This window comes from Oncorhynchus nerka, unplaced genomic scaffold (assembly GCF_034236695.1).
Source record: "Oncorhynchus nerka isolate Pitt River unplaced genomic scaffold, Oner_Uvic_2.0 unplaced_scaffold_1747, whole genome shotgun sequence".
In the NCBI taxonomy this organism is placed as follows: Eukaryota; Metazoa; Chordata; class Actinopteri; order Salmoniformes; family Salmonidae; genus Oncorhynchus; species Oncorhynchus nerka.
Window position 1 is genome coordinate 34,467 of NW_027039585.1, and position 24,197 is coordinate 58,663.

General features: G+C 43.5%; 1 protein-coding gene across 1 annotated transcript in view; it reads left to right on the top strand.

Moving 5' to 3' along the window:
* Window positions 1-501: 501 nt before the first annotated feature.
* The window catches only part of LOC135568043 (insulin-like growth factor 1 receptor), a 28,280-nt gene continuing 4,584 nt past the window's right edge, over window positions 502-24,197 (top strand). Inside the window, exons 1-5 of the mRNA XM_065015064.1 lie at window positions 502-833; window positions 2,115-2,280; window positions 10,244-10,340; window positions 18,875-18,945; window positions 22,838-23,067. Coding sequence (XP_064871136.1) covers window positions 801-833; window positions 2,115-2,280; window positions 10,244-10,340; window positions 18,875-18,945; window positions 22,838-23,067 — 597 coding nt within the window. The 5' untranslated portion in view covers window positions 502-800. The remainder of the gene's footprint in view (window positions 834-2,114; window positions 2,281-10,243; window positions 10,341-18,874; window positions 18,946-22,837; window positions 23,068-24,197) is intronic.

Sequence of the window (24,197 nt, forward strand, 5' to 3'; positions counted from 1 at the left end):
GCCTGAGGAGATTTAGCTTGCTTCATAGTAAACCCCTCAGGAATGTGAAGCGAACTGGAGCTGGTAACTTTATTAAAGCCTGAGGAGATTTAGCTTGCTTCACAGTAAACCCCTCAGGAATGTGAAGCGAACTGAAGCTGCTAACTTTATTAAAGCCTGAGGAGATTTAGCTTGCTTCATAGTAAACCCCTCAGGAATGTGAAGCGAACTGAAGCTGGTAACTTTATTAAAGCCTGAGGAGATTTAGCTTGCTTCATAGTAAACCCCTCAGGAATGTGAAGCGAACTGAAGCTGCTAACTTTATTAAAGCCTGAGGAGATTTAGCTTGCTTCATAGTAAACCCCTCAGGAATGTGAAGCGAACTGAAGCTGGTAACTTTATTTAAGCCTGAGGAGATTTGGCTTGCTTCATAGTAAACCCCTCAGGAATGTGAAGCGAACTGAAGCTGGGTAACTTTATTTAAGCCTGAGGAGATTTAGCTTGCTTCACAGTAAACCCCTCAGGAATGTGAAGCGAACTGAAGCTGGGTAACTTTATTTAAGCCCGAGGAGATTTAGCTTGCTTCACAGTAAACCCCTCAGGAATGTGAAGCGAACTGAAGCTGGTAACTTTATTAAAGCCTGAGGAGATTTAGCTTCACAGTAAACCCCTCTGGTGTGGTCCATATGTAACATATTGTGTCATGTCTCGTACCAACAGAGAAGGCAGATGACATCCCAGGCCCAGTGATCTGGACTGGAGAGGATGATTCTGTGTTCCTCCGCTGGCCTGAACCCTCGTCCCCCAATGCACTCATCCTCATGTATGAGATCAAGTTCAGACTGGGCACTGAGGTAAGAGAGAGACCTCTCCACTGCTCCCTTCCTCAATGGTGGTGAGGATGATGACTGATCGGGGTAACCCAGTAATGTTGGTGGTGAGGATGATGACTGATCGGGGTAACCCAGTAATGTTGGTGGTGGGGATGATGACTGATCGGGGTAACCCAGTAATGTTGGTGGTGAGGATGATGACTGATCGGGGTAACCCAGTAATGTTGGTGGTGGGGATAATGACTGATCGGGGTAACCCAGTAATGTTGGTGGTGGGGATGATGACTGATCGGGGTAACCCAGTAATGTTGGTGGTGGGGGTGATGACTGATCGGGGTAACCCAGTAATGTTGGTGGTGGGGATGATGACTGATCGGGGTAACCCAGTAATGTTGGTGGTGAGGGTGATGACTGATCGGGGTAACCCAGTAATGTTGGTGGTGAGGATGATGACTGATCGGGGTAACCCAGTAATGTTGGTGGTGAGGATGATGACTGATCGGGGTAACCCAGTAATGTTGGTGGTGAGGATGATGACTGATCGGGGTAACCCAGTAATGTTGGTGGTGAGGGTGATGACTGATCGGGGTAACCCAGTAATGTTGGTGGTGGGGATGATGACTGATCGGGTAACCCAGTAATGTTGGTGGTGGGGACTGATCGGGGTGATGACTGATCGGGGTAACCCAGTAATGTTGGTGGTGAGGGTGATGACTGATCGGGGTAACCCAGTAATGTTGGTGGTGAGGATGATGACTGATCGGGGTAACCCAGTAATGTTGGTGGTGAGGGTGATGACTGATCGGTTGGTGGGGGGGTGATAACCCAGTAATGTTGGTGGTGAGGACTGATGAACCCAGAATGTTGGTGGTGAGGGTGATGACTGATCGGGGTAACCCAGTAATGTTGGTGGTGAGGATGATGACTGATCGTTGACATTGTAATGGGGGGTAACCCAGTAATGTTGGTGGTGAGGATGATGACTGATCGTTGACATTGTAATGGGGGGTAACCCAGTAATGTTGGTGGTGAGGATGATGACTGATCGTTGACATTGTATGGGGGTAACCCAGTAATGTTGGTGGTGAGGATGATGACTGATCGTTGACATTGTAATGGGGGGTGTAACCCAGTAATGTTGGTGGTGAGGATGATGACTGATCGTTGACATTGTATGGGGGGGGTAACCCAGTAATGTTGGTGTGATGACTGAGGACAGCTGCTCAGTGGAGAGTTAGCCAACTACCTGCAGCCGTGTGGTTGAAGCAGGAGTCTTAACAGTGAGTTTCTCTGTCTGTCCAGTCAGAGAAGCATGAGTGTGTGTCTCGCCAGCTGTATCGAGAGCAGCATGGTGCCAGGCTCAGTAACCTTGGACCTGGTAACTACTCTGCCCGGGTCAGAGCCACCTCCCTGGCTGGCAACGGGTCCTGGACTGAACCCATCTCCTTCTATGTGGTACAGGCCCAACGTAAGATCTCATCATCCACTATTCAACACTACATAACTACGTCTCTCATGGGGGAATTCACTGTCATACAACAGTAATACCTTATCACGTTAGTTAATATCAGTGTGTATATAATACCTTATCACATGTTAGTTAACACCAGTGTGTATATAATACCTTATCACGTTAGTTAACACCAGTGTGTATATAATACCTTATCACATGTTAGTTAATACCAGTGTGTATATAATACCTTATCACATGTTAGTTAATACCAGTGTGTATATAATACCTTATCACATGTTAGTTAATACCAGTGTGTATATAATACCTTATCACATGTTAGTTAATACCAGTGTGTATATAATACCTTATCACATGTTAGTTAATACCAGTGTGTATATAATACCTTATCACATGTTAGTTAACACCAGTGTGTATATAATACCTTATCACATGTTAGTTAATACCAGTGTGTATATAATACCTTATCACATGTTAGTTAACACCAGTGTGTATATAATACCTTATCACATGTTAGTTAGTTAATACCAGTGTGTATATAATACCTTATCACATGTTAGTTAGTTAATACCAGTGTGTATATAATACCTTATCACATGTTAGTTAACACCAGTGTGTATATAATACCTTATCACGTTAGTTAACACCAGTGTGTATATAATACCTTATCACATGTTAGTTAATACCAGTGTGTATATAATACCTTATCACATGTTAGTTAATACCAGTGTGTATATAATACCTTATCACATGTTAGTTAATACCAGTGTGTATATAATACCTTATCACATGTTAGTTAATACCAGTGTGTATATTAGTATCACAGTTAGTTAATACCAGTGTGTATATAATACCTTATCACATGTTAGTTAACACCAGTGTGTATATAATACCTTATCACATGTTAGTTAATAACCCAGTGTGTATATAATACCTTATCACATGTTAGTTAGTTAATACCAGTGTGTATATAATACCTTATCACATGTTAGTTAGTTAATACCAGTGTGTATATAATACCTTATCACATGTTAGTTAACACCAGTGTGTATATAATACCTTATCACGTTAGTTAACACCAGTGTGTATATAATACCTTATCACATGTTAGTTAATACCAGTGTGTATATAATACCTTATCACATGTTAGTTAACACCAGTGTGTATATAATACCTTATCACATGTTAGTTAGTTAATACCAGTGTGTATATAATACCTTATCACATGTTAGTTAATACCAGTGTGTATATAATACCTTATCACATGTTAGTTAATACCAGTGTGTATATAATACCTTATCACATGTTAGTTAATACCAGTGTGTATATAATACCTTATCACATGTTAGTTAATACCAGTGTGTATATAATACCTTATCACATGTTAGTTAATACCAGTGTGTATATAATGGGTATCACATTTTAGTTAGTTAATACCAGTGTGTATAATGGTCCTCCACATTAGTTAGTTAATACCAGTGTGTATTTAATGTGTCCTCCTTATCACATTAGTTAGTTAGTTAACACCAGTGTGTATTTAATGTTATCACAGGTTAGTTAGTTAACACCAGTGTGTGTTTAATGTGTCCTCCAGGTTAGTTAGTTAACACCAGTGTGTATTTAATGGGTCCTCCAGGTTAGTTAGTTAACACCAGTGTGTGTTTAATGGGTCCTCCAGGTTAGTTAGTTAACACCAGTGTGTATTTAATGGGTCCTCCAGGTTAGTTAGTTAACACCAGTGTGTATTTAATGGGTCCTCCAGGTTAGTTAGTTAACACCAGTGTGTATTAATGTGTCCTCCAGTTAGTTAGTTAACACCAGTGTGTGTTTAATGGGTCCTCCAGGTTAGTTAGTTAGTTAACACCAGTGTGTATTTAATGGGTCCTCCAGGTTAGTTAGTTAACACCAGTGTGTCCTCCTAATTAGTTAGTTAGTTAGTTAACACCAGTGTGTATTTAATGTGTCCTCCAGGTTAGTTAGTTAGTTAGTTAACACCAGTGTGTATTTAATGTGTCCTCCAGGTTAGTTAGTTAACACCAGTGTGTATTTAATGTGTCCTCCAGGTTAGTTAGTTAGTTAGTTAACACCAGTGTGTGTTTAATGTGTCCTCCAGGTTAGTTAGTTAGTTAGTTAACACCAGTGTGTATTTAATGTGTCCTCCAGGTTAGTTAGTCAACACCAGTGTGTATTTAATGTGTCCTCCTGGTTAGTTAGTTAGTTAGTTAGTTAACACCAGTGTGTATTTAATGTGTCCTCCAGGTTAGTTAGTTAGTTAACACCAGTGTGTATTTAATGTGTCCTCCAGGTTAGTTAGTTAGTTAACACCAGTGTGTGTTTAATGTGTCCTCCAGGTTAGTTAGTTAGTTAGTTAACACCAGTGTGTATTTAATGGGTCCTCCAGGTTAGTTAGTTAGTTAGTTAGTTAACACCAGTGTGTATTTAATGTGTCCTCCAGGTTAGTTAGTTAGTTAACACCAGTGTGTATTTAATGGGTCCTCCAGGTTAGTTAGTTAGTTAGTTAACACCAGTGTGTATTTAATGTGTCCTCCAGGTTAGTTAGTTAGTTAGTTAACACCAGTGTGTATTTAATGTGTCCTCCAGGTTAGTTAGTTAGTTAGTTAACACCAGTGTGTATTTAATGTGTCCTCCTGGTTAGTTAGTTAACACCAGTGTGTATTTAATGTGTCCTCCTGGTTAGTTAGTTAGTTAACACCAGTGTGTATTTAATGTGTCCTCCTGGTTAGTTAGTTAGTTAGTTAACACCAGTGTGTATTTAATGTGTCCTCCAGGTTAGTTAGTTAGTTAACACCAGTGTGTATTTAATGTGTCCTCCAGGTTAGTTAGTTAGTTAGTTAACACCAGTGTGTATTTAATGTGTCCTCCTGGTTAGTTAGTTAGTTAGTTAACACCAGTGTGTATTTAATGTGTCCTCCAGGTTAGTTAGTTAGTTAACACCAGTGTGTGTTTAATGTGTCCTCCAGGTTAGTTAGTTAGTTAGTTAACACCAGTGTGTATTTAATGTGTCCTCCAGGTTAGTTAGTTAACACCAGTGTGTGTTTAATGTGTCCTCCAGGTTAGTTAGTTAACACCAGTGTGTATTTAATGTGTCCTCCAGGTTAGTTAGTTAGTTAACACCAGTGTGTATTTAATGGGTCCTCCAGGTTAGTTAGTTAGTTAGTTAACACCAGTGTGTATTTAATGTGTCCTCCAGGTTAGTTAGTTAGTTAACACCAGTGTGTATTTAATGGGTCCTCCTGGTTAGTTAGTTAGTTAGTTAACACCAGTGTGTATTTAATGTGTCCTCCTGGTTAGTTAGTTAGTTAGTTAACACCAGTGTGTATTTAATGTGTCCTCCAGGTTAGTTAGTTAGTTAACACCAGTGTGTATTTAATGTGTCCTCCTGGTTAGTTAGTTAGTTAACACCAGTGTGTATTTAATGTGTCCTCCAGGTTAGTTAGTTAGTTAGTTAACACCAGTGTGTATTTAATGTGTCCTCCAGGTTAGTTAGTTAACACCAGTGTGTATTTAATGTGTCCTCCAGGTTAGTTAGTTAACACCAGTGTGTATTTAATGTGTCCTCCAGGTTAGTTAGTTAGTCAACACCAGTGTGTGTTTAATGGGTCCTCCAGGTTAGTTAGTTAGTTAGTTAGTTAACACCAGTGTGTATTTAATGGGTCCTCCAGGTTAGTTAGTTAGTTAACACCAGTGTGTATTTAATGGGTCCTCCTGGTTAGTTAGTTAGTTAGTTAGTTAACACCAGTGTGTATTTAATGGGTCCTCCTGGTTAGTTAGTTAGTTAACACCAGTGTGTATTTAATGTGTCCTCCAGGTTAGTTAGTTAACACCAGTGTGTGTTTAATGTGTCCTCCAGGTTAGTTAGTTAGTTAGTTAGTTAGTTAACACCAGTGTGTGTTTAATGTGTCCTCCAGGTTAGTTAGTTAGTTAACACCAGTGTGTATTTAATGTGTCCTCCAGGTTAGTTAGTTAGTCAACACCAGTGTGTATTTAATGGGTCCTCCTGGTTAGTTAGTTAGTTAGTTAACACCAGTGTGTATTTAATGTGTCCTCCAGGTTAGTTAGTTAGTCAACACCAGTGTGTATTTAATGGGTCCTCCTGGTTAGTTAGTTAGTTAGTTAACACCAGTGTGTGTTTAATGTGTCCTCCAGGTTAGTTAGTCAACACCAGTGTGTATTTAATGTGTCCTCCTGGTTAGTTAGTTAGTTAGTCAACACCAGTGTGTATTTAATGTGTCCTCCTGGTTAGTTAGTTAGTTAGTTAACACCAGTGTGTATTTAATGGGTCCTCCAGGTTAGTTAGTTAGTTAACACCAGTGTGTATTTAATGTGTCCTCCAGGTTAGTTAGTTAGTTAGTTAGTTAACACCAGTGTGTATTTAATGTGTCCTCCAGGTTAGTTAGTTAGTTAACACCAGTGTGTATTTAATGTGTCCTCCTGGTTAGTTAGTTAACACCAGTGTGTGTTTAATTGTCTGTGTCTGTCTGTAGTAAATGACAGGCTCCTGGTTAGTTAGTTAGTTAGTTAGTTAACACCAGTGTGTGTTTAATGTGTCCTCCAGGTTAGTTAGTTAACACCAGTGTGTATTTAATGTGTCCTCCAGGTTAGTTAGTTAACACCAGTGTGTATTTAATGTGTCCTCCTGGTTAGTTAGTTAGTTAGTTAACACCAGTGTGTATTTAATGTGTCCTCCAGGTTAGTTAGTTAGTTAACACCAGTGTGTATTTAATGTGTCCTCCTGGTTAGTTAGTTAGTTAGTTAACACCAGTGTGTGTTTAATGTGTCCTCCTGGTTAGTTAGTTAGTTAGTTAGTTAACACCAGTGTGTGTTTAATGTGTCCTCCAGGTTAGTTAGTTAACACCAGTGTGTGTTTAATGTGTCCTCCTGGTTAGTTAGTTAGTTAGTTAACACCAGTGTGTGTTTAATGTGTCCTCCTGGTTAGTTAGTTAGTTAGTTAACACCAGTGTGTATTTAATGTGTCCTCCAGGTTAGTTAGTTAACACCAGTGTGTATTTAATGTGTCCTCCTGGTTAGTTAGTTAGTTAGTCAACACCAGTGTGTATTTAATGGGTCCTCCAGGTTAGTTAGTTAGTTAACACCAGTGTGTATTTAATGTGTCCTCCAGGTTAGTTAGTTAGTTAGTTAACACCAGTGTGTATTTAATGTGTCCTCCAGGTTAGTTAGTTAGTTAACACCAGTGTGTATTTAATGTGTCCTCCAGGTTAGTTAGTTAGTTAGTTAGTTAACACCAGTGTGTATTTAATGGGTCTCTAGGTTAGTTAGCTTAGTTAACAGGTTCTTTAGTATTTAATGGGTCCTCCAGGTTAGTTAGTTAGTTAGTTAGTTAACACCAGTGTGTATTTAATGGGTCCTCCAGGTTAGTTAGTTAGTTAACACCAGTGTGTATTTAATGGGTCCTCCAGGTTAGTTAGTTAGTTAGTTAACACCAGTGTGTATTTAATGGGTCCTCCAGGTTAGTTAGTTAGTTAACACCAGTGTGTGTTTAATGTGTCCTCCAGGTTAGTTAGTTAGTTAACACCAGTGTGTATTTAATGGGTCCTCCAGGTTAGTTAGTTAGTTAGTTAACACCAGTGTGTGTTTAATGGGTCCTCCAGGTTAGTTAGTTAGTTAGTTAACACCAGTGTGTATTTAATGTGTCCTCCTGGTTAGTTAGTTAGTTAGTTAACACCAGTGTGTATTTAATGTGTCCTCCAGGTTAGTTAGTTAACACCAGTGTGTGTTTAATGTGTCCTCCAGGTTAGTTAGTTAGTTAACACCAGTGTGTATTTAATGTGTCCTCCTGGTTAGTTAGTTAGTTAGTTAACACCAGTGTGTGTTTAATGTGTCCTCCTAGTTAGTTAGTTAGTTAGTTAACACCAGTGTGTGTTTAATGTGTCCTCCAGGTTAGTTAGTTAGTTAGTTAACACCAGTGTGTGTTTAATGTGTCCTCCAGGTTAGTTAGTTAACACCAGTGTGTATTTAATGTGTCCTCCTGGTTAGTTAGTTAGTTAGTTAACACCAGTGTGTATTTAATGTGTCCTCCTGGTTAGTTAGTTAACACCAGTGTGTGTTTAATGTGTCCTCCAGGTTAGTTAGTTAACACCAGTGTGTGTTTAATGTGTCCTCCAGGTTAGTTAGTTAGTTAGTTAGTTAACACCAGTGTGTATTTAATGTGTCCTCCTGGTTAGTTAGTTAGTTAGTTAACACCAGTGTGTATTTAATGTGTCCTCCTGGTTAGTTAGTTAGTTAGTTAACACCAGTGTGTGTTTAATGTGTCCTCCTGGTTAGTTAGTTAGTTAGTTAACACCAGTGTGTATTTAATGGGTCCTCCAGGGTAGTTAGTTAGTTAGTTAACACCAGTGTGTATTTAATGTGTCCTCCAGGTTAGTTAGTTAGTTAACACCAGTGTGTGTTTAATGTGTCCTCCAGGGTAGTTAGTTAGTTAGTTAGTTAGTTAACACCAGTGTGTATTTAATGTGTCCTCCTGGTTAGTTAGTTAGTTAACACCAGTGTGTATTTAATGTGTCCTCCAGGGTAGTTAGTTAGTTAGTTAGTTAACACCAGTGTGTGTTTAATGGGTCCTCCTGGTTAGTTAGTTAGTTAGTTAACACCAGTGTGTATTTAATGTGTCCTCCTGGTTAGTTATTTAGTTAGTTAACACCAGTGTGTATTTAATGTGTCCTCCAGGGTAGTTAGTTAGTTAGTTAACACCAGTGTGTGTTTAATGGGTCCTCCTGGTTAGTTAGTTAGTTAGTTAGTTAACACCAGTGTGTATTTAATGTGTCCTCCAGGTTAGTTAGTTAGTTCGTTCGTTAACACCCGTGTGTATTTAATGTGTCCTCCAGGTTAGTTAGTTAGTTAACACCAGTGTGTATTTAATGGGTCCTCCAGGTTAGTTAGTTAGTTAACACCAGTGTGTATTTAATGTGTCCTCCAGGTTAGTTAGTTAGCACCAGTGTGTATTTAATGTGTCCTCCTGGTTAGTTAGTTAGTTAGTTAACACCAGTGTGTGTTTAATGGGTCCTCCAGGTTAGTTAGTTAGTTAGTTAGTTAACACCAGTGTGTATTTAATGTGTCCTCCAGGTTAGTTAGTTAGTTAACACCAGTGTGTATTTAATGGGTCCTCCAGGTTAGTTAGTTAGTCAACACCAGTGTGTATTTAATGGGTCCTCCAGGTTAGTTAGTTAGTTAGTTAACACCTGTGTGTGTTTAATGTGTCCTCCAGGTTAGTTAGTTAGTTAGTTAACACCAGTGTGTATTTAATGTGTCCTCCAGGTTAGTTAGTTAGTTAATGACCAGGCTGTCTCTAGGTAGTAATGTGTCCTCCAGGTTAGTTAGTTAGTTAGTTAACACCAGTGTGTATTTAATGGGTCCTCCAGGTTAGTTAGTTAGTTAACACCAGTGTGTATTTAATGGGTCCTCCAGGGTAGTTAGTTAGTTAGTTAACACCAGTGTGTATTTAATGTGTCCTCCTGGTTAGTTAGTTAGTTAGTTAACACCAGTGTGTATTTAATGTGTCCTCCAGGTTAGTTAGTTAGTTAACACCAGTGTGTGTTTAATGTGTCCTCCTGGTTAGTTAGTTAGTTAGTTAACACCAGTGTGTGTTTAATGTGTCCTCCTGGTGAGTTAGTTAGTTAGTTAACACCAGTGTGTATTTAATGTGTCTCTCCTGGTTAGTTAGTTAACACCAGTGTGTATTTAATACCTTATCACATGTTAGTTAACACCAGTGTGTATTTAATGGGTCCTCCTGGTTAGTTAGTTAGTTAGTTAACACCAGTGTGTGTTTAATGGGTCCTCCAGGTTAGTTAGTTAACACCAGTGTGTATTTAATGTGTCTCTCCTGGTCCAACGGGTTAGTTAGTTAACACCAGTGTGTATATAATACCTTATCACATGTTAGTTAACACCAGTGTGTATTTAATGGGTCCTCCTGGTCCAACAGGTTATGAGAACTCTCTCTACATCATGATCTTTGTTCCCATGGTAGCAGTCCTGATCATCTGTCTCCTGGCCTCGTTCACCATCATCAACAGGAAGAAGTAAGTCTGAGTGTCTGTGTGTGTGTCTGTTCTTTAGTAAATGACAGGCTGTCTCTAGGTAGTGAGAGGTGAGCTGTCTTTATCTGGAAGGTTCTGTAGTAAATGACAGGCTGTCTCTAGGTAGTGAGAGGTGAGCTGTCTCTGGAAGGTTCTTTAGTAAATGACAGGCTGTCTCTAGGTAGTGAGAGGTGAGCTGTCTCTGGAAGGTTCTGTAGTAAATGACAGGCTGTCTCTAGGTAGTGAGAGGTGAGCTGTCTCTGGAAGGTTCTATAGTAAATGACAGGCTGTCTCTAGGTAGTGAGAGGTGAGCTGTCTCTGGAAGGTTCTTTAGTAAATGACAGGCTGTCTCTAGGTAGTGAGAGGTGTGCTGTCATTTATCTGGAAGGTTCTTTAGTAAATGACAGGCTGTCTCTAGGTAGTGAGAGGTGAGCTGTCTCTGGAAGGTTCTGTAGTAAATGACAGGCTGTCTCTAGGTAGTGAGAGGTGAGCTGTCATTTATCTGGAAGGTTCTTTAGTAAATGACAGGCTGTCTCTAGGTAGTGAGAGGTGAGCTGTCTCTGGAAGGTTCTTTAGTAAATGACAGGCTGTCTCTAGGTAGTGAGAGGTGAGCTGTCATTTATCTGGAAGGTTCTTTAGTAAATGACAGGCTGTCTCTAGGTAGTGAGAGGTGAGCTGTCATTTATCTGGAAGGTTCTGTAGTAAATGACAGGCTGTCTCTAGGTAGTGAGAGGTGAGCTGTCTCTGGAAGGTTCTGTAGTAAATGACAGGCTGTCTCTAGGTAGTGAGAGGTGAGCTGTCTCTGGAAGGTTCTGTAGTAAATGACAGGCTGTCTCTAGGTAGTGAGAGGTGAGCTGTCTCTGGAAGGTTCTGTAGTAAATGACAGGCTGTCTCTAGGTAGTGAGAGGTGAGCTGTCTCTGGAAGGTTCTGTAGTAAATGACAGGCTGTCTCTAGGTAGTGAGAGGTGAGCTGTCTCTGGAAGGTTCTGTAGTAAATGACAGGCTGTCTCTAGGTAGTGAGAGGTGAGCTGTCTCTGGAAGGTTCTTTAGTAAATGACAGGCTGTCTCTAGGTAGTGAGAGGTGAGCTGTCATTTATCTGGAAGGTTCTTTAGTAAATGACAGGCTGTCTCTAGGTAGTGAGAGGTGAGCTGTCATTTATCTGGAAGGTTCTTTAGTAAATGACAGGCTGTCTCTAGGTAGTGAGAGGTGAGCTGTCTCTGGAAGGTTCTGTAGTAAATGACAGGCTGTCTCTAGGTAGTGAGAGGTGAGCTGTCTCTGGAAGGTTCTGTAGTAAATGACAGGCTGTCTCTAGGTAGTGAGAGGTGAGCTGTCTCTGGAAGGTTCTTTAGTAAATGACAGGCTGTCTCTAGGTAGTGAGAGGTGAGCTGTCTTTATCTGGAAGGTTCTGTAGTAAATGACAGGCTGTCTCTAGGTAGTGAGAGGTGAGCTGTCTCTGGAAGGTTCTGTAGTAAATGACAGGCTGTCTCTAGGTAGTGAGAGGTGAGCTGTCTCTGGAAGGTTCTGTAGTAAATGACAGGCTGTCTCTAGGTAGTGAGAGGTGAGCTGTCTCTGGAAGGTTCTATAGTAAATGACAGGCTGTCTCTAGGTAGTGAGAGGTGAGCTGTCTCTGGAAGGTTCTTTAGTAAATGACAGGCTGTCTCTAGGTAGTGAGAGGTGTGCTGTCTCTGGAAGGTTCTGTAGTAAATGACAGGCTGTCTCTAGGTAGTGAGAGGTGAGCTGTCTCTGGAAGGTTCTGTAGTAAATGACAGGCTGTCTCTAGGTAGTGAGAGGTGAGCTGTCTCTGGAAGGTTCTGTAGTAAATGACAGGCTGTCTCTAGGTAGTGAGAGGTGAGCTGTCTCTGGAAGGTTCTATAGTAAATGACAGGCTGTCTCTAGGTAGTGAGAGGTGAGCTGTCATTTATCTGGAAGGTTCTGTAGTAAATGACAGGCTGTCTCTAGGTAGTGAGAGGTGAGCTGTCTTTATCTGGAAGGTTCTTTAGTAAATGACAGGCTGTCTCTAGGTAGTGAGAGGTGAGCTGTCTCTGGAAGGTTCTGTAGTAAATGACAGGCTGTCTCTAGGTAGTGAGAGGTGAGCTGTCTCTGGAAGGTTCTGTAGTAAATGACAGGCTGTCTCTAGGTAGTGAGAGGTGAGCTGTCTCTGGAAGGTTCTATAGTAAATGACAGGCTGTCTCTAGGTAGTGAGAGGTGACTGTCATTTATCTGGAAGGTTCTGTAAATGACAGGCTGTCTCTAGGTAGTGAGAGGTGAGCTGTCTCTGGAAGGTTCTGTAGTAAATGACAGGCTGTCTCTAGGTAGTGAGAGGTGAGCTGTCTCTGGAAGGTTCTGTAGTAAATGACAGGCTGTCTCTAGGTAGTGAGAGGTGAGCTGTCTCTGGAAGGTTCTTTAGTAAATGACAGGCTGTCTCTAGGTAGTGAGAGGTGAGCTGTTTATCTGGAAGGTTCTGTAGTAAATGACAGGCTGTCTCTAGGTAGTGAGAGGTGAGCTGTCTCTGGAAGGTTCTATAGTAAATGACAGGCTGTCTCTAGGTAGTGAGAGGTGAGCTGTCTCTGGAAGGTTCTTTAGTAAATGACAGGCTGTCTCTAGGTAGTGAGAGGTGTGCTGTCATTTATCTGGAAGGTTATTTAGTAAATGACAGGCTGTCTCTAGGTAGTGAGAGGTGAGCTGTCTCTGGAAGGTTCTGTAGTAAATGACAGGCTGTCTCTAGGTAGTGAGAGGTGTGCTGTCTCTGGAAGGTTCTGTAGTAAATCACAGGCTGTCTCTAGGTAGTGAGAGGTGAGCTGTCTCTGGAAGGTTCTTTAGTAAATGACAGGCTGTCTCTAGGTAGTGAGAGGTGAGCTGTCTCTGGAAGGTTCTATAGTAAATGACAGGCTGTCTCTAGGTAGTGAGAGGTGAGCTGTCTCTGGAAGGTTCTTTAGTAAATGACAGGCTGTCTCTAGGTAGTGAGAGGTGAGCTGTCATTTATCTGGAAGGTTCTGTAGTAAATGACAGGCTGTCTCTAGGTAGTGAGAGGTGAGCTGTCTCTGGAAGGTTCTGTAGTAAATGACAGGCTGTCTCTAGGTAGTGAGAGGTGAGCTGTCTCTGGAAGGTTCTTTAGTAAATGACAGGCTGTCTCTAGGTAGTGAGAGGTGTGCTGTCTCTGGAAGGTTCTGTAGTAAATGACAGGCTGTCTCTAGGTAGTGAGAGGTGAGCTGTCATTTATCTGGAAGGTTCTTTAGTAAATGACAGGCTGTCTCTAGGTAGTGAGAGGTGAGCTGTCTCTGGAAGGTTCTGTAGTAAATGACAGGCTGTCTCTAGGTAGTGAGAGGTGAGCTGTCTCTGGAAGGTTCTATAGTAAATGACAGGCTGTCTCTAGGTAGTGAGAGGTGAGCTGTCATTTATCTGGAAGGTTCTTTAGTAAATGACAGGCTGTCTCTAGGTAGTGAGAGGTGAGCTGTCTCTGGAAGGTTCTGTAGTAAATGACAGGCTGTCTCTAGGTAGTGAGAGGTGTGCTGTCTCTGGAAGGTTCTGTAGTAAATCACAGGCTGTCTCTAGGTAGTGAGAGGTGAGCTGTCTCTGGAAGGTTCTTTAGTAAATGACAGGCTGTCTCTAGGTAGTGAGAGGTGAGCTGTCTCTGGAAGGTTCTGTAGTAAATGACAGGCTGTCTCTAGGTAGTGAGAGGTGAGCTGTCTCTGGAAGGTTCTTTAGTAAATGACAGGCTGTCTCTAGGTAGTGAGAGGTGAGCTGTCTCTGGAAGGTTCTGTAGTAAATGACAGGCTGTCTCTAGGTAGTGAGAGGTGAGCTGTCTCTGGAAGGTTCTGTAGTAAATGACAGGCTGTCTCTAGGTAGTGAGAGGTGAGCTGTCTCTGGAAGGTTCTGTAGTAAATGACAGGCTGTCTCTAGGTAGTGAGAGGTGAGCTGTCTCTGGAAGGTTCTTTAGTAAATGACAGGCTGTCTCTAGGTAGTGAGAGGTGAGCTGTCATTTATCTGGAAGGTTCTTTAGTAAATGACAGGCTGTCTCTAGGTAGTGAGAGGTGAGCTGTCATTTATCTGGAAGGTTCTTTAGTAAATGACAGGCTGTCTCTAGGTAGTGAGAGGTGAGCTGTCTCTGGAAGGTTCTGTAGTAAATGACAGGCTGTCTCTAGGTAGTGAGAGGTGAGCTGTCTCTGGAAGGTTCTATAGTAAATGACAGGCTGTCTCTAGGTAGTGAGAGGTGAGCTGTCTCTGGAAGGTTCTTTAGTAAATGACAGGCTGTCTCTAGGTAGTGAGAGGTGAGCTGTCTCTGGAAGGTTCTGTAGTAAATGACAGGCTGTCTCTAGGTAGTGAGAGGTGAGCTGTCATTTATCTGGAAGGTTCTTTAGTAAATGACAGGCTGTCTCTAGGTAGTGAGAGGTGAGCTGTCTCTGGAAGGTTCTGTAGTAAATGACAGGCTGTCTCTAGGTAGTGAGAGGTGTCTCTGGAAGGTTCTATAGTAAATGACAGGCTGTCTCTAGGTAGTGAGAGGTGAGCTGTCTCTGGAAGGTTCTTTAGTAAATGACAGGCTGTCTCTAGGTAGTGAGAGGTGAGCTGTCATTTATCTGGAAGGTTCTGTAGTAAATGACAGGCTGTCTCTAGGTAGTGAGAGGTGAGCTGTCATTTATCTGGAAGGTTCTATAGTAAATGACAGGCTGTCTCTAGGTAGTGAGAGGTGAGCTGTCTCTGGAAGGTTCTGTAGTAAATGACAGGCTGTCTCTAGGTAGTGAGAGGTGAGCTGTCTCTGGAAGGTTCTGTAGTAAATGACAGGCTGTCTCTAGGTAGTGAGAGGTGAGCTGTCTTTATCTGGAAGGTTCTGTAGTAAATGACAGGCTGTCTCTAGGTAGTGAGAGGTGAGCTGTCTCTGGAAGGTTCTGTAGTAAATGACAGGCTGTCTCTAGGTAGTGAGAGGTGAGCTGTCTCTGGAAGGTTCTGTAGTAAATGACAGGCTGTCTCTAGGTAGTGAGAGGTGAGCTGTCTCTGGAAGGTTCTATAGTAAATGACAGGCTGTCTCTAGGTAGTGAGAGGTGAGCTGTCATTTATCTGGAAGGTTCTATAGTAAATGACAGGCTGTCTCTAGGTAGTGAGAGGTGTGCTGTCATTTATCTGGAAGGTTATTTAGTAAATGACAGGCTGTCTCTAGGTAGTGAGAGGTGAGCTGTCTCTGGAAGGTTCTGTAGTAAATGACAGGCTGTCTCTAGGTAGTGAGAGGTGTGCTGTCTCTGGAAGGTTCTGTAGTAAATGACAGGCTGTCTCTAGGTAGTGAGAGGTGAGCTGTCTCTGGAAGGTTCTTTAGTAAATGACAGGCTGTGTCTAGGTAGTGAGAGGTGAGCTGTCATTTATCTGGAAGGTTCTGTAGTAAATGACAGGCTGTCTCTAGGTAGTGAGAGGTGAGCTGTCATTTATCTGGAAGGTTCTTTAGTAAATGACAGGCTGTCTCTAGGTAGTGAGAGGTGAGCTGTCTCTGGAAGGTTCTGTAGTAAATGACAGGCTGTCTCTAGGTAGTGAGAGGCGAGCTGTCTCTGGAAGGATCTATAGTAAATGACAGGCTGTCTCTAGGTAGTGAGAGGTGAGCTGTCTCTGGAAGGTTCTTTAGTAAATGACAGGCTGTCTCTAGGTAGTGAGAGGTGTGCTGTCTCTGGAAGGTTCTGTAGTAAATGACAGGCTGTCTCTAGGTAGTGAGAGGTGAGCTGTCATTTATCTGGAAGGTTATTTAGTAAATGACAGGCTGTCTCTAGGTAGTGAGAGGTGAGCTGTCTCTGGAAGGTTCTGTAGTAAATGACAGGCTGTCTCTAGGTAGTGAGAGGTGAGCTGTCTCTGGAAGGTTCTATAGTAAATGACAGGCTGTCTCTAGGTAGTGAGAGGTGAGCTGTCATTTATCTGGAAGGTTCTGTAGTAAATGACAGGCTGTCTCTAGGTAGTGAGAGGTGAGCTGTCTCTGGAAGGTTCTGTAGTAAATGACAGGCTGTCTCTAGGTAGTGAGAGGTGAGCTGTCTCTGGAAGGTTCTTTAGTAAATGACAGGCTGTCTCTAGGTAGTGAGAGGTGAGCTGTCATTTATCTGGAAGGTTCTTTAGTAAATGACAGGCTGTCTCTAGGTAGTGAGAGGTGAGCTGTCTCTGGAAGGTTCTGTAGTAAATGACAGGCTGTCTCTAGGTAGTGAGAGGTGAGCTGTCTCTGGAAGGTTCTATAGTAAATGACAGGCTGTCTCTAGGTAGTGAGAGGTGAGCTGTCATTTATCTGGAAGGTTCTTTAGTAAATGACAGGCTGTCTCTAGGTAGTGAGAGGTGAGCTGTCATTCATCTGGAAGGTTCTTTAGTAAATGACAGGCTGTCTAGGTAGTGAGAGGTGAGCTGTCTCTGGAAGGTTCTGTAGTAAATGACAGGCTGTCTCTAGGTAGTGAGAGGTGAGCTGTCTCTGGAAGGTTCTGTAGTAAATGACAGGCTGTCTCTAGGTAGTGAGAGGTGAGCTGTCATTTATCTGGAAGGTTCTTTAGTAAATGACAGGCTGTCTCTAGGTAGTGAGAGGTGAGCTGTCATTTATCTGGAAGGTTCTGTAGTAAATGACAGGCTGTCTCTAGGTAGTGAGAGGTGAGCTGTCTGGAAGGTTCTATGACAGGCTGTCTCTAGGTAGTGAGAGGTGAGCTGTCTCTGGAAGGTTCTATAGTAAATGACAGGCTGTCTCTAGGTAGTGAGAGGTGAGCTGTCTCTGGAAGGTTCTGTAGTAAATGACAGGCTGTCTCTAGGTAGTGAGAGGTGAGCTGTCTCTGGAAGGTTCTGTAGTAAATGACAGGCTGTCTCTAGGTAGTGAGAGGTGTGCTGTCTCTGGAAGGTTCTGTAGTAAATGACAGGCTGTCTCTAGGTAGTGAGAGGTGAGCTGTCTCTGGAAGGTTCTGTAGTAAATGACAGGCTGTCTCTAGGTAGTGAGAGGTGAGCTGTCTCTGGAAGGTTCTTTAGTAAATGACAGGCTGTCTCTAGGTAGTGAGAGGTGAGCTGTCATTTATCTGGAAGGTTCTTTAGTAAATGACAGGCTGTCTCTAGGTAGTGAGAGGTGAGCTGTCATTTATCTGGAAGGTTCTTTAGTAAATGACAGGCTGTCTCTAGGTAGTGAGAGGTGAGCTGTCTCTGGAAGGTTCTTTAGTAAATGACAGGCTGTCTCTAGGTAGTGAGAGGGTGAGCTGTCATTTATCTGGAAGGTTCTGTAGTAAATGACAGGCTGTCTCTAGGTAGTGAGAGGTGAGCTGTCATTTATCTGGAAGGTTCTATAGTAAATGACAGGCTGTCTCTAGGTAGTGAGAGGTGAGCTGTCTCTGGAAGGTTCTGTAGTAAATGACAGGCTGTCTCTAGGTAGTGAGAGGTGAGCTGTCTCTGGAAGGTTCTGTAGTAAATGACAGGCTGTCTCTAGGTAGTGAGAGGTGAGCTGTCTCTGGAAGGTTCTGTAGTAAATGACAGGCTGTCTCTAGGTAGTGAGAGGTGAGCTGTCTCTGGAAGGTTCTATAGTAAATGACAGGCTGTCTCTAGGTAGTGAGAGGTAGTGAGGAAGGTGACAGGCTGTCTCTAGGTAGTGAGAGGTGAGCTGTCTCTGGAAGGTTCTGTAGTAAATGACAGGCTGTCTCTAGGTAGTGAGAGGTGACAGGCTGTCTCTCTAGGTTCTTTAGTGACAGGCTGTCTCTAGGTAGTGTAGGTGACAGGCTGTCTTTATAGGTAGGCTGTCTCTAGGTAGTGAGAGGTGAGCTGTCTTTATCTGGAAGGTTCTGTAGTAAATGACAGGCTGTCTCTAGGTAGTGAGAGGTGTGTCTTTTCATTATATAGTGCACTGTCTCTAAGAACAGAGACTTCTGGCACCCTATTCTCTAGGTATAGTGCACTGTCTTTAGACCAGAGCCCTAAGGAACCCTATTCCCTAGTGAGAGGTGACTGTCTTTAGACCAGAGCCATATTACACCCTATTTCCCTATAAGTGACACTACTTTAGGTAGAGCCCTATGGCACCCTATTCCCTATATAGTGCACTACTTTAGACCAGAGCCATATTACACCCTATTCCCTATATAGTGCACTACTTTAGACCAGAGCCATATTGCACCCTATTCCCTATATAGTGCACTACTTTAGACCAGAGCCATATTACACCCTATTCCCTATATAGTGCACTACTTTAGACCAGAGCCCTAAGGAACCCTATTCCCTATATAGTGCACTACTTTAGACCAGAGCCATATTACACCCTATTCCCTATATAGTGCACTACTTTAGACCAGAGCCCTATGGCACCCTATTCCCTATATAGTGCACTACTTTAGACCAGAGCCATATTACACCCTATTCCCTATATAGTGCACTACTTTAGACCAGAGCCATATTACACCCTATTCCCTATATAGTGCACTACTTTAGACCAGAGCCCTATAGAGCAGTGCATATGGGGAATAGGGTGCCGTTTGGGATGCTGTTTAACTCTGCTAACTGTGTGTGTGTGTGTGTGTGTGTGTGTGTGTGTGTGTGTGTGTGTGTGTGTGTGTGTCTACAGGAACAGTGACAGACTGGGGAATGGAGTTCTGTATGCATCAGTCAACCCTGAATACTTCAGCGCTGCAGAGAGTAAGTACCTGTAGTGACCACATCACCTGATAGAGACAGAGAGGAAGTACCTGTAGTGACCACATCACCTGATAGAGACAGAGAGGAAGTACCTGTAGTGACCACATCACCTGATAGAGACAGAGAGGAAGTACCTGTAGTGACCACATCACCTGATAGAGACAGAGAGGAAGTACCTGTAGTGACCACATCACCTGATAGAGACAGACAGGAAGTACCTGTAGTGACCACATCACCTGATAGAGACAGACAGGAAGTACCTGTAGTGACCACATCACCTGATAGAGACAGAGAGGAAGTACCTGTAGTGACCACATCACCTGATAGAGACAGAGAGGAAGTACCTGTAGTGACCATATCACCTGATAGAGACAGACATGAAGTACCTGTAGTGACCACATCACCTGATAGAGACAGACAGGAAGTACCTGTAGTGACCATATCACCTGCCTGATAGAGACAGAGAGGAAGTACCTGTAGTGACCACATCACCTGATAGAGACAGAGAGGAAGTACCTGTAGTGACCACATCACCTGATAGAGACAGAGAGGAAGTACCTGTAGTGACCACATCACCTGATAGAGACAGAGAGGAAGTACCTGTAGTGACCACATCACCTGATAGAGACAGACAGGAAGTACCTGTAGTGACCACATCACCTGATAGAGACAGAGAGGAAGTACCTGTAGTGACCATATCACCTGATAGAGACAGAGAGGAAGTACCTGTAGTGACCACATCACCTGATAGAGACAGACAGGAAGTACCTGTAGTGACCATATCACCTGATAGAGACAGAGAGGAAGTACCTGTAGTGACATATCACCTGATAGAGACAGAGAGGAAGTACCTGTAGTGACCACATCACCTGATAGAGACAGAGAGGAAGTACCTGTAGTGACCATATCACCTTATAGAGACAGACAGGAAGTACCTGTAGTGACCATATCACCTGATAGAGACAGAGAGGAAGTACCTGTAGTGACCATATCACCTTATAGAGACAGACAGGAAGTACCTGTAGTGACATATCACCTGCCTGATAGAGACAGAGAGGAAGTACCTGTAGTGACCACATCACCTGATAGAGACAGAGAGGAAGTACCTGTAGTGACCATATCACCTGATAGAGACAGAGAGGACGTACCTGTAGTGACCACATCACCTGATAGAGACAGAGAGGAAGTACCTGTAGTGACCACATCACCTGATAGAGACAGAGAGGAAGTACCTGTAGTGACCATATCACCTGATAGAGACAGACAGGAAGTACCTGTAGTGACCATATCACCTGATAGAGACAGAGAGGAAGTACCTGTAGTGACCATATCACCTGATAGAGACAGACAGGAAGTACCTGTAGTGACCATATCACCTGATAGAGACAGACAGGAAGTACCTGTAGTGACCATATCACCTGATAGAGACAGAGAGGAAGTACCTGTAGTGACCATATCACCTGATAGAGACAGACAGGAAGTACCTGTAGTGACCATATCACCTGATAGAGACAGAGAGGAAGTACCTGTAGTGACCATATCACCTGATAGAGACAGACAGGAAGTACCTGTAGTGACCATATCACCTGATAGAGACAGACAGGAAGTACCTGTAGTGACCATATCACCTGATAGAGACAGAGAGGAAAGTACCTGTAGTGACCACATCACCTGATAGAGACAGAGAGGAAGTACCTGTAGTGACCACATCACCTGATAGAGACAGAGAGGAAGTACCTGTAGTGACCATATCACCTGATAGAGACAGACAGGAAGTACCTGTAGTGACCATATCACCTGATAGTCGCTCTGGATAAGAGCGTCTGCTAAATGACTTAAATGTAAATGTAAATGTAAATAGAGACAGACAGGAAGTACCTGTAGTGACCATATCACCTTATAGAGACAGAGAGGAAGTACCTGTAGTGACCATATCACCTGATAGAGACAGAGAGGAAGTACTTGTAGTGACCATATCACCTGATAGAGACAGACAGGAAGTACCTGTAGTGACCATATCACCTGATAGAGACACAGGAAGTACCTGTAGTGACCATATCACCTGATAGAGACAGACAGGAAGTACCTGTAGTGACCATATCACCTTATAGAGACAGACAGGAAGTACCTGTAGTGACATATCACCTGAGACAGACAGGAAGTAGAGACAGAGAGGAAGTACCTGTAGTGACCATATCACCTGATAGAGACAGACAGGAAGTACCTGTAGTGACCTGATAGAGACAGACAGGAAGTACCTGTAGTGACCTGATAGAGACAGACAGGAAGTACCTGTAGTCACCTGATAGACAGACAGGAAGTACCTGTAGTGACCATATCACCTGATAGAGACAGACAGGAAGTACCTGTAGTGACCATATCACCTGATAGAGACAGACAGGAAGTACCTGTAGTGACCATATCACCTGATAGAGACAGACAGGAAGTACCTGTAGTGACCACATCACCTGATAGAGACAGAGAGGAAGTACCTGTAGTGACCATATCACCTGATAGAGACAGAGAGGAAGTACCTGTAGTGACCACATCACCTGATAGAGACAGACAGGAAGTACCTGTAGTCACCTGATAGAGACAGAGAGGAAGTACCTGTAGTGACCATATCACCTGATAGAGACAGAGAGGAAGTACCTGTAGTGACCATATCACCTGATAGAGACAGAGAGTAAGTACCTGTAGTGACCACATCACCTGATAGAGACAGAGAGGAAGTACCTGTAGTGACCACATCACCTGATAGAGACAGAGAGGAAGTACCTGTAGTGACCACATCACCTGATAGAGACAGAGAGGAAGTACCTGTAGTGACCATATCACCTGATAGAGACAGAGAGGAAGTACCTGTAGTGACCATATCACCTGATAGAGACAGACAGGAAGTACCTGTAGTGACCATATCACCTGATAGAGACAGACAGGAAGTACCTGTAGTGACCATATCACCTTATAGAGACAGACAGGAAGTACCTGTAGTGACCATATCACCTTATAGAGACAGAGAGGAAGTACCTGTAGTGACCATATCACCTGATAGAGACAGAGAGGAAGTACCTGTAGTGACCACATCACCTGATAGAGACAGAGAGGAAGTACCTGTAGTGACCATATCACCTTATAGAGACAGACAGGAAGTACCTGTAGTGACATATCACCTGCCTGATAGAGACAGAGAGGAAGTACCTGTAGTGACCACATCACCTGATAGAGACAGACAGGAAGTACCTGTAGTGACCATATCACCTGATAGAGACAGATAGGAAGTACCTGTAGTGACCACATCACCTGATAGAGACAGAGAGGAAGTACCTGTAGTGACCATATCACCTGATAGAGACAGAGAGGAAGTACCTGTAGTGACCATATCACCTGATAGAGACAGACAGGAAGTACCTGTAGTGACCATGTCTCCTGATAGAGACCGACAGGAAGTACCTGTAGTGACCATATCACCTGATAGAGACAGAGAGGAAGTACCTGTAGTGACCATATCACCTTATAGAGACAGAGAGGAAGTACCTGTAGTGACCACATCACCTGATAGAGACAGACAGGAAGTACCTGTAGTGACCACATCACCTGATAGAGACAGAGAGGAAGTACCTGTAGTGACATATCACCTGATAGAGACAGAGAGGAAGTACCTGTAGTGACCATATCACCTGATAGAGACAGAGAGGAAGTACCTGTAGTGACCATATCACCTGATAGAGACAGAGAGGAAGTACCTGTAGTCACCTGATAGAGACAGAGAGGAAGTACCTGTAGTGACCATATCACCTGATAGAGACAGTCAGTGACCACATCACCTGATCAGGCTGTGTGGTACTGTGATATAGTTGTCTCAGTTGTGGTACCCTCTCCTCTCTTCCAGTGTATATACCAGATGAATGGGAGGTGTTGAGGGAGAAGATCACGATGAACAGAGAGCTGGGTCAGGGGTCGTTTGGCATGGTGTACGAGGGCGTTGCTAAGGGAGTAGTCAAGGACGAGCCAGAGACGTGTGTGGCCATTAAGACGGTGAACGAGTCTGCCAGCATGAGAGAGAGAATAGAGTTCCTCAATGAAGCTTCTGTCATGAAGGAGTTCAACTGTCATCACGTGGTAAGACACACACACACACACACACACACACACACACACACACACACACACACACAGTGTGGTACGACACAGGACACACACACACACACACACAGTGTGGTACGACACAGGACACACACACACACACACACACACACACACACACACACACACACACAGTGTGGTACGACACAGAACACACACACACACACACACACACACACACACACACACACACACACAGTGTGGTACACACAGAACACAGTGTGGTACACACACACACACACACACACACACACACACACACACACACACACACAGTGTGGTACGACACAGGACACACACACACACACACACACAGTGTGGTACGACACAGGACACACACACACACACAGTGTGGTACGACACAGGACACACACACACAGTGTGGTACGACACAGGACACACACACACACACAGTGTGGTATGACACAGGACACACACACACACACAGTGTGGTACGACACAGGACACACACACACACACACACGCACACACAGTGTGGTACGACACAGTACACACGCACACACAGTGTGGTACGACACAGGACACACACACACACACACACACACGCACACACAGTGTGGTACGACACAGTACACACACACACACACAGTGTGGTACGACACAGGACACACACACACACACACAGTGTGGTACGACACAGGACACACACACACAGTGTGGTAGGACACACTCACACACACACAGTGTGGTACGACACAGGACACACACACACACAGTGTAGTACGACACAGGACACACACACGCACACTCACACACACACAGTGTGGTACGACACAGGACACACACACACACACAGTGTGGTACGACACAGGACACACACACACACACACACACACACGCACAGTGTGGTACGACACACACACACACACACACACACACACAGTGTGGTACGACACAGGACACACACACACACAGTGTGGTACGACACAGAAACACACACACACAGTGTGGTACCTGATACCCACCCCCCCTGTGTCTAAATGTTGACCTGATACTCCACCCCCTGTCCTGTCTAAATGTTGACCTGATACTCCACCCCCCCTGTCCCTGATACTCCACCCCTGTCTAAATGTTGACCTGATACC